Source organism: Pistacia vera, unplaced genomic scaffold (genome assembly GCF_008641045.1).
Source record: "Pistacia vera cultivar Batoury unplaced genomic scaffold, PisVer_v2 Contig456, whole genome shotgun sequence".
Classification (NCBI taxonomy): Eukaryota; Viridiplantae; Streptophyta; class Magnoliopsida; order Sapindales; family Anacardiaceae; genus Pistacia; species Pistacia vera.
The window spans coordinates 215,217-226,416 of NW_022196286.1; the positions used below are offsets into that span (position 1 = coordinate 215,217).

The 11,200-nt window shown below is 34.0% G+C and overlaps 1 protein-coding gene across 1 annotated transcript; it reads left to right on the plus strand.

Moving 5' to 3' along the window:
• Positions 1-677: 677 nt before the first annotated feature.
• Positions 678-11,196, plus strand: LOC116144788 (the record flags this gene model as incomplete). The annotated part of the gene is made up of 19 exons (XM_031430217.1): positions 678-812; positions 943-1,101; positions 1,185-1,294; positions 1,442-1,607; positions 1,714-1,814; positions 3,078-3,150; positions 3,252-3,387; positions 5,224-5,384; positions 5,724-5,848; positions 5,938-6,037; positions 6,779-6,875; positions 7,041-7,092; positions 8,189-8,290; positions 8,381-8,527; positions 8,602-8,764; positions 8,877-9,089; positions 9,175-9,329; positions 10,785-10,913; positions 11,122-11,196. Coding segments are annotated over exons 2-19 (2,241 nt in total), but the record flags the coding sequence as incomplete, so codon positions are not given.
• Positions 11,197-11,200: the final 4 nt, after the last annotated feature.

The following is an 11,200-nucleotide window of genomic DNA, read 5'->3' on the forward strand; positions in this document are numbered from 1 at the left end:
GTGTGCATATGATTGGAGCCTAGCTGCCACTTCAACTTTCTCTCCAGCCATTACCAATGGACCATCTCATAAATTCTTATATTCATTTTCAATAAATTAGATAGAAATTGAAATGAAATTTTAATATAATCACCATTTCATCAAGGGATGCTAAATTTGTATGTGTGTTTGGTAGATTAAGAATGAAAGCAGCAGTATGGATTGAAGAATTTGGGATGGGTCCTCTATAGGATCAATTCTCATTTATTGAATTCTGTGTCGTAATTTTATACTTATTTTTTGGCATTCCAGTCTCCAAGGACCACTTTGAAGCTATTCTAATTTTTTAATTATGACGACAAATGCATTAATAATGGCTGACTAGATGACTGAGGTAGATTTCGAATGCCCGTGATCTCTCCCACTCCGCCTTTCAAACTCACCATTCAACTTCAGCTTCAACATCAAATGGATATGACGTTTTGGGTTGTAGATAATCAACTTGTACTACGGGCTTTTGTGGGTCGATTCCCAGCCTAAAATAACCATATTCAGCTTGGGTTGACAGAACCTGGCCCGAAACATTCAATACCGGCCCATTAGAGTCCACATTCGGTTTGACTGAGCTGGGCTTGCCCCAATTTGACATTCAAAAAAATTCGGGTCTTTAATTTACTCAAATTCCAGTCTTTTCTTTTGTAAAAGCTGTCTCGCTCCTCCTGCATCTGCTGTCTGCCTGCCTGACTGGTGTTCGTGATCTCATTGTTCTTTACATCATTCTTTCTTCTCTTTAAAATTCAATGAGCTCCATTTTCACGTAGGGTACTCATCAGGTAACATAAACAACTTGAATTTCATTAGTTCAAGTTAGATCAGCATCAGATTCATTTCTGGATTTCTCTGTGTTCTGAATTAGCAATCTTTTTAAGTTAGTTATATGATTTTGTGTAGTAATGTTGTAAGGTGAAACAGAAGAGAACACTAAAATGGAGTGGTCCACAGTTCAGCACCTAGATCTGCGCCATGTTGGTCGCGGCGATAACAAACCCTTGCAGCCACATGCCGCTGCGTTTCACCATAATCAGGCGCTCATCGCCGTCGCTATGGGAACCTACTTAATTGGTAATTTCATTTAATTAAGCGATTCCTAGCGTTTCAATTCATATTAATTTCGGATTTAATGCTTGAATATTTTGTCTGTGCAGAATTTGATACTTTAACTGGAAGCAAGATTGCTTCAATTGACATTGGTTCACCTGCTGTTAGCATGGCTTACAGTCCTACCAGCAGCCATGCTGTTGTCGCGATTCTTGAGGTTTTGACCTAACTATGTAAATTTGAGTTCTTTGTTGATGTCTGTGTAAATTGATGCTCTTGTGCTGCATTATGATTTGTGAAAGTTCTAAGGTGTTTATTTTAAAACAAATATTAATAGTTTTGTTGTAAAAATTTGTTACTGTAGGACTGTACAATTAGGTCCTGCGATTTTGACACTGAGCAAACTTTTGTGCTGCATTCGCCTGAAAAGAAGTCGGAACAAATTTCCATTGATACAGAAGTTCATCTTGCATTGACAGGTCTCCAACCGGTTGTATTTTTTGGGTTCCACAGGAGGATGAGTGTAACTGGTCAGTATTCTTTTAGGTGTTACACTTTTAGATTTGTCTCTAGTCTTACAATTATGACTTTTATCAATCCTGTAGCTGTTTCTAATTTTTGAATTCTTGTGTGAAGTTGTTGGAACTGTTGAAGGAGGAAGGGCTCCTACAAAAATAAAGACAGACTTGAAGAAGCCAATTGTTAATCTAGCTTGCCATCCCCGTCTACCTGTGCTGGTAATATTTTTGTTTGGCTGTGATTTTGGTCACTAGTGGGGCAGTAAATGCATTGAGATGATCCTGATCCATTCAATTAGATGTATGTTTATTTGGTGGATCAATAAAGAGTTCAACTTATTGAATTTTCAATATAGTAATTTAATTATTTCATTCTGTCATAAATTGAACGTTTTCCCTTTATTATTCTCAAATTTTAAGTTTAGAAATCAGTTGAAAAAAAGCTCTAGTTTTTCCAAGCTCCAAATGGCAGACATGAGTACTAAATTCTTGTTTAAGATATTTAGTGTGTAACTTATTTGCATTTATCGAATGAGAAGAATCAAGATCTTGCAATTTTATTGCCTTTCATCATCGAATCAAGATCTTGCAATTTTATTGCCTTTCATCATCAAACATAATTATTAGGAGAATTCTTGATCGAATGTCTATTTGAATTACTGGAAGTTAAGATGTCCATGGATAATCTGCAACTTTTGCTAGTCTATTGATGCTCCTCTCTCTTAATTTTTGAGAAATTTGAAGTCGTTTATTTGCATGGTTGTTTGAGAATTGGGAGTGGGGCCAAATGTTGTTAGGTTTTGAGTTTTTTGAGCATTATTATGAGTGTGAAAATTCCATTTATGTAACATCTGTTGATGATATAGCTTCTTTTAGGGACAAAGAAAGAACTGTTTGCTTATTTTAAGGGTTCTTGCATTTGCAAAGTTGTATAAAGAGTACCTTAAGTTGAAAAAGATCTCCTAATGTCTCGTTATTGTGATGAATATTAAATTATATAAAAATAATATTCCTATCTAATTTCTTTTCTTGTTACCAAAACTTTTACATAGAAAGGAAATTATGGAGTTATGAAATCTGCCACGATATGAATTGTTTTGTAAAACCTTACTAACTGTGAAAGATTGTTAAAAAGTTAAACATTTATCGTCGGAGAGTCAACCACATATGTTAAGAATTCTGTATGCATTGTGTAATATAATTTTTATATTATTCTTCAGACTGACAACGACGGGATTATTATCAGATTACCTTGATTTGTAATTATTGAAATAGTTAGATGGGATTTTAAACAGAACAATTGATTGAATCTTAATTTCAGTTATCAGATAATTGGGTTTGAACCAATTCAAAATGCAATGCATTTTGCGGTCCTAGTCAGTGGCCATGTATGACAACTTAATAATAGATTCGATCTTCTTGCCATTCATAGTTAGAGGACTTTCTTCCAATTGTTTGTTTGACTTCTTTATCTGTTTCCAGTATGTAGCTTATGCAGATGGTTTGATCCGAGCTTACAACATTCATACATACGCCGTTCATTACACACTACAACGTGAGATGAGATGCTTGGTTCTTTGTATAGGTTTTTTGATATATATTAGCCTCTTGCTGAACAGCAGATGACCTTTTTTTTTTTGTTTTGTTTCATCACAGTTGATAATACAATTAAACTTATTGGTGCTGGTGCATTTGCTTTTCACCCGACATTGGAATGGATATTTGTTGGTGATAGGCGAGGTACACTTTTAGCATGGGATGTATCAACAGAGAGACCTATTATGATTGGAATGTAAGTAATTAGTGGTTCGTTGTTTTTTGGTTAACCTGCTAGTTCAGTGAACTTGATTTCTTCCACCCTTCTCTTTCCTTTTCTTTTCATGTTGCTTGTTTTGCATCTTGATAGAAAAATATTGGAGGCTAGAATGAATTAATGCAAGTATTAATAAAGGAAAAATACATTGGAGAAAAAGCTATTGAGAATAACAGGGTTTGCTGTGGACTCTTTTCACTGGGTGGAGACTTTGAGCTCCTCTATTTCCTTTTAGAATTTTATTCAATTTTACAGTTTCATCTCACTTCCTTTCTTTCTTCTTTTTTGGTCAACAGTGGTCTATTCTATATTTCTTTATATACTTGGTTTAGACTTTCTTCGCATTCTTTTAATGAATTATATATCAATGCAAGAAAGAAAAACAGGATAATTAGTATATCTATTTGTTAGAACTTGCTACTTTTAACTATGATAATAATTAAAAAAAAGGCCTAGATTCTTGTTGGAGTTTACCTAGTAATCAATTCGGCTTCTTATCTTTCTAATTTCCATATTGATTAACTTGGAAATTGACTTTTTTTTTTGGCTCTCTAAAAAATAAATTTTGAAGCTATCTTCATGTCTTATGTTTTGCTACCGAGGGTCTGAGAGCATTCTGGAATTAGCCCTGGCAAAGTTGTATCAGGAAATTCAACTTACCTTATTAGTGTAGAGACAATAACATGCTTGATGTACAGTGGGGGAGAGAAAAGAGGAAGGTAAGAAAAAGCATAGAAAAGAATTATATTTGAAAGGTAGAAAAAATGATTTAGAGAAAGGCTTTGGAGGAGAATCATTCAAGAATTTTATTATTATATAATTAATCTATGCTCTTTGAAGGACAAAACATATGGTCTATATATATTGGCCAAGTCATAAACAAGAAGGAAACTGAAATCTACCAATATTAAGTTGAAAGTGATCTGATCATAACAAGTTAAAAGAGGAAAGTTTGACATTCAGAAGTAATATCTCAAGTATCTTAAATAAAAGTAATTCTCAAATCTATAAAATAAAACATTTTTGATATCAAAATAGGGTCTTAAACAAAAAGTCTTTGCTTCTTTGTTCTGCATTAGTATGTCTTGATTATTCAATATTTTTTATAATAAGATTGGTTATTGATTAGTTAGTCAGCTGTGACAGTGCATGTAGCCCAATGCAAGGGTTATGAATCTTCCATCAATTAAATCCTCCTTGGTTAATATATATATATATATGTATATATTTTTTTTTTTTTTTTTTGCGGTTGTGAGGCCCTTTAACTGCTGCATTATGAGTTTTAAATGTGTTAGCTTAAATCACTACTAGATGTCACTACTGTAGAGGAAAAAAGTGTGAAGCTATTGTAGTATATTCTAGTTTAGCAAGTTTTTTGATCAGGTTAATGTCATAGATGTAGCAGTGAGTTTAGTTTCCTATATCTGTAGCTATCATGTAGTTTTGGCTTACCTATTGTGATTAAACTGGCTATATTACATGCATGCTATGCTGTTTTCCATTTTCAATAATGCCACCAGGTTTGCAACAAACATTTTTCTAAGTGCTTGGGTCATTTTATTTGGATCTGTGGCCTGGATGTGTTAATTACTACAGTGATGGGTAGATCCAGGCACTTATAGTAGACATGCTTGAAAAGATTGTGGCAAGTTTATATATATATTGAAACTTGTCAAAGTTGTGATAATTTTGTTTTGATATATGACATCAACCTGTGTAAATTAGTTACTATATCTTCTTTTCTCTTGCAATCTCTCTTATTGTTATTGCTGCTGTTGTCATGGACTTAACTTCAAGTGGTTTGGGTAATTGCAGTACACAAGTGGGTTCCCAACCAATAATCTCAGTTGCTTGGCTTCCCTTGTTGCGTTTAGTTGTCACTCTTTCCAAGGATGGTACTTTTCAAGTTTGGAAAACAAGAGTGATGCTTAATCCTAATAGACCTCCTATGCAAGCAAATTTCTTTGAGCCTGCCTGTAAGCTAATTTCTAATTTTAACCTAAAAGAATTTCTGTCACCTTCCTGAGAATGGTGGCTCTGTGTTTGAGCATGCCTTGGCGTTCCTCTTTATTTTTATTTTTTATTTTTTAAATTTGCCTCTTAAGAAGTCTTTTTGTACTATGTAAAAATTACCATGCAGTATATGTTTTGAATGACATATAAGTGAATGTGTAAACCCATTAATTTATACATGAATGATAAAATGTATTTGTGTCATATGGTTCCTTAGGCTCCATCCATCTTTCACATGTTCTTGTAATATTAAAGGTAATGGTTGCTGCACTGGCTGACATATTTCCTAATTTGTTTTGCAGCAACTGAATCAATAGACATCCCTCGAATTCTATCTCAGCAAGGTGGAGAAGCAGTTTATCCCTTACCACGAGTTAAAGCCTTAGAAGTTCACCCAAAATTGAATTTAGCAGCTCTATTGTTTGCAGTTACGAGCGCTTCCTCTATGCCATTTACTTATAAGTTACCAGTTAAATGTCTGAACTGAGAGATTGTTTTTTTCTTTTTATAATTCAGAATTTGACAGGTGGTGACAATATTAAGAATAGGGCTGCATACACTAGGGAAGGAAGGAAACAGCTCTTTGCCGTCTTGCAAAGTGCAAGGGGATCTTCAGGTGAATTTTTATTTGAATCTGGATTTTTATGTTTCGAAGTATTTTATGTAAACAGTCATTTTCATTAATTTGTGATTATATTCGTCTTCTTAACATATCTTGATGTCATTATTCTTATCGGCTCTGTATTTGATTGATGACCTGTTCAGATTATCAACTTGACTAGATTATTGCATTTTTGAACCACTAAAGATTAGCAATTTCCAGTACTCTATATTATGTGTTGAACCATTAAATTGGTCAACTTTCGTAAGAGTTTATAATGTGGACAATGCAATTCATCAAGGTTACTGCTATTTGAGTCTTTCAACTGCAATATAAAATTTGTTCCTATACTACTGCTTTGTCTCTCTCTTCTTTTTCCTGATAGTTCAAACTTCAGGATCTAGTTTTTAAAAATGATAGCCAATGAATGCAGCAACTAACACTGTTAGCACTATGAAATGTGAGCAACACCAAAATGATTGCATAGTGAGCCAGATACTGGACTGCCTCTGCCTCAAAATTATTGAATTTTTTTTTTTTTTTTTTTTTGAAATATCTTTTGCCATTTCTTTCATTAATAGCATGATCTGCTATTTGTTGGATGCTCTGAATGGAAGAAGAGAATCCCTTTAGCCTTTTGTGATGTTTTGCCTCCATTTTTTCTAGTCTGTTTTGCTTTGATTATCATAGACACTTTTTAGCTGTGCCATCGTGCTCTGTTAGATGACCAGATATGCTGATAGAATTGATTTGCAGCATCTGTTCTAAAGGAAAAACTCTCATCCATGGGCTCATCTGGAATTTTAGCTGATCATCAACTTCAAGCACAATTGCAAGAGCATCATCTGAAGGGGTGAGTTCAAAAGTATTGTTTTGATGACTGTTGTTTGAATAACATATTTGAATATTGGAACTTAAATCATTTTGAAGATTGGAACTGTTACTATTCCTTTGGTATTAATGATAAACTTGCTATCATTGACTAATGTGATAGTTTGACTATTGTCTGATCTGACAGGCACAATCACTTGACGATTGCAGATATTGCAAGGAAGGCATTTCTTTACAGCGTATGTTGCTTTCTTATTCATCATTGTCATACATGTTTATAGCGCTAGGATCAATGGTTTTAACTTCTGCACAAAATTTTGACACAAGTTGTCTACTATTCAATTAAAGAACTCTAAATGGTGGTGATCAATTCTGATGTATTGTTCTCAGAGCACATTAATAATGCCTGTCAGATGTAATTTTAGCCATTGGAGATGTATTAATTCAATAGTAAAAAAATGTAGTGACATTGATACTCAGGTGTATGTATTTAAATGCAAATATGAGAGAAGAAAAGTTGGATGTGGCAAAGCTGTAATTAATAGGGTTACAACTTGGCTTGAATTTTTTTACCTTCAAACCTTTTGACTGCCATTAAAATATTGGGATGTTTGGTAGGTTTGAAATATATTCTTGGCATTTTCTTATAAAAAACAGAGTCTTGGTAATTGGTCTAATTCATAAATCGTGCAATATTTAGATCTATCTTAAATATACTGTGTAAATTTGGTGGTATGATTTTGGTAAATTTTCAAAATTTATGAGTTTTGTCTAGCTGGGCTTTTAATTTAGTGGAGTTTTCTTAATGGGACATTTAAATTTATTTGCATTTGAAAGAAACATTATTGCATTTAATTTGACAGCTAGGCTCATCAATAATTACACTTATTTGCAAACCCAGAAAGAAACATACACAAACCCAAACAAAGCATATAAGTGGAATTTTATCATGAGTAAGAGTCGATTATTCTCCATATTTTTCTTTAGGCCAAGTTTACATTTATTTGCTTAACTTGACATTTCAAACTTGTGGCTTATATTATAATAATATAATATACATCCTTGATTTGTATCCCAATTTTAGATCCTAAGTGATATGAAATTAATTTAGGATTGCCACGTGAAGGATGCAATAAGATGAAGAATGATATAACAATCATTAAATAGTATGACATCACTTGGGATATAAAAGTTATAATACAAACATGGGACTTGTAGCATTACAATGTAGTTGTAACTCAATCGAGAATTAACTTCAAACCTCTACCTTTTGGGATCTTAACTCTTGTATTTGTCTTTCCTGTTTGATGTGGTGATGACTTGTGTTTGTTATAGCATTTCATGGAAGGTCATGCCAAAAGTGCTCCAATATCTCGGCTGCCTCTCATCACAATGCTAGACACTAAACATCGACAGAAAGACATTCCTGTTTGTCAGGTAGCTCAGTTTTGAAGATTTAAACTGATTATCATATAAGTGGTTACATTGCGTATTTTGTACATCATGATGGCTTTGGTTCATTGGCAGCCATTTCATTTGGAGCTCAATTTCTTCAATAGAGAGAACCGGGTTCTTCATTATCCTGTCAGAGCCTTTTATGTAGATGGTGTAAATATTATGGCATATAATCTCTGTTCTGGAGTTGATAGTATCTACAAGAAACTTTACACTTCGGTAACGTTGAACTGGATTCTTTTTTATTTGATATTGCATGGTGCAGTGTCCCTTATGATAAATTCCGGTTTCAGATTCCGAGCAATGTGGAATATTATCCAAAGTACATGGTTTACAGTAAAAAACAGCAGCTGTTTCTTGTTGTTTATGAATTCAGTGGCACTACAAATGAGGTTGTCCTCTATCGGGAAAATTTCGATTCCCAGTTAGCTAACAGTAAAAGTAGCACTGTCAAAGGTACTTCTGTTTCTTAAACATTTTCTTCTATTGTTGTTAGCCTGTGCATGTGTATATCAGAGCTGAAGAACTACGTGGGCATGAAGCTGATAACAAGTATGGAGTTTTGCAGGTCGAGATGCAGCATTTATCGGGCCCAATGAAAATCAATTTGCAATTCTTGATGAAGACAAAACTGGATTGGCTTTATACATTCTTTTGGGGGTGGACTCACAAGAAGCTGATGAAAAGAACCAGCCAGCAGATTCAAATGTTGGTTCAGTTCGCGGTCCAGTGCAGTTTATGTTTGAAACTGAAGTTGATCGCATCTTTTCCACTCCAATAGGTGCTTGTGGAAATAATATCCTTTTTATTAAGTAGCAATAGCTATTGTAATACATTTTGCTGATCAGTTTTTCCTATTGTTGTAGAGTCAACTTTGATGTTTGCATGTAACGGTAATCAAATTGGGATGGCAAAGTTGATTCAAGGATACCGCCTTTCAACTTCAGATGGTCATTATATACCAACTAAAACTGAAGGGAAAAAGTATATCAAGTTGAAAGTTAATGAAATTGTGCTTCAGGTAATTAGTTAAACTCTTCAATACTTAGGACTCAGTTCACAAATTGAAGGAAAATAGTGAAGGCATAAAATCTCCTATTTTCTTTTCTTAGTGCATGATTTTTTGAATGTCTGGAGCAATTTTAAATATAGTTGGGTCTTCTTTTCAGTTCACTGGAGATCCATTGGGTTCATGAGCTGCACAATGAGATGCAACCCTCTTTGTTTCCTTGGCATGCTCTTATAATTCTTAATCCCCCTCCCTTGGTATCAGAACAATTCAACCTAATGTCATTTGTGTGTTAACAAGTGACTTTTTCAACTAAACTAGCCTGCTTTATTGCAGAGGTAGAAAACTATTAGTTTGCCTATGAAATTTTGTTGTGCTACATGTGTGAGGTATTTGACACAGTGACCTGTCCAGTCCATCTTTTTTACTTATGGTACACATATTTGTTGATAAAATGTTAATGTAACATGAAGTAAATTATGCTAACTAATTAATTTTCTTCAGTTTCTTCTTGAAGGATACGTTTAGTCCCCAGTCCCATTCATTAAAATAACCCAGTGAATCTAGGAGTGGCTGTGCTGATAACTGAGGCTATAATGCTCTAGCTTGTCTACTGAGTGGGGCCGGACCTAGTTGGAAAAAATAGAGTTAATATTTGAGTGATATCATTATGCAATACCATGCCAGTATGCAATTGTTCGCTGTTATTCATGACGGCATGTGCATTCATAGAAACATGGTGAATATGAATAACTAAGAATTGTATATCTTATGCTACTTCTGTTCACATTGAACTAGGATGAAGGATAAAGGCTTAAAGTAAAAGTTAGCACCAGGAGATTCAGGCCTATTTTGAGCAACATTTATGTAACAAACATGTAGCCAACATAATAAAATTTAGCATTTGCCCTTGTTAGTCATATACTTCATCACAATCGGTTTATCTAGAATGAACCTTGCTACGCCATAATAGTGACAGCTGAACTTTCGATTTATAATAGAATCTGCAAACCTATGATTTATCATGATTATATTAAACTGACTTTTGAATGGAAAAAGAAAAGCGACCAGGGGAATAGAGATTTGAGCCTTTCTCTGAGGACCTTTTAACCCTCTTCAATCTATGCAGAAACATGAGCATCTAGTGGATTGTTTCACCTAAATTTCTGAAGCAAAATCTTAAGTCATGGTTCTTAACAAAACCCTGGAAACCCATGTAAAATTGTCTTGGCCTATGAATTGGATATGTTTTTACTCAGTAACCTGTTGAGTTCAAATGAGAGAGCTGGATGATTGGCATTTTATGATATTTTAGTAAATTCATTATCTTCTTTATATAGTTATTATATATGTATGCGTTCTTCATCATTTCTGGATCTGTTTTATGTGCAACTTGTGGTCTTGAATAAATTGTGCAGATGATCTATATTTGTCTTATGAAACCTTGGAATTTTTCAACTTCAACAGGTACATTGGCAAGAGACTCAGAGAGGCTATGTTGCAGGAATTTTAACTACTCAAAGAGTACTTATAGTTTCGGCTGATCTTGACATTTTGGCAAGCAGTTCCACAAAATTTGATAAAGGACTTCCATCAATATCCTTATTCAGAATAACTTTTTTGCTAGACCCTATTGTGTGTGTGTATATAGATATATATATATATATATATACCTTATTCAGAATAACTTAGCATGAAACTTCCTTTCCTTCGCTTCTTCACCCCTGCTTTTTCTTCGCTGTTTTAATATATACTTGTATGACAAGATCAATATGTTTTGTTTGAACACTTAACTTTTGTGCACTATAGATCCCTTTTGTGGGTTGGGCCAGCACTTCTGTTTTCTACCGCTACTGGAATTAGTGTGCTAGGCTGGGATGGAA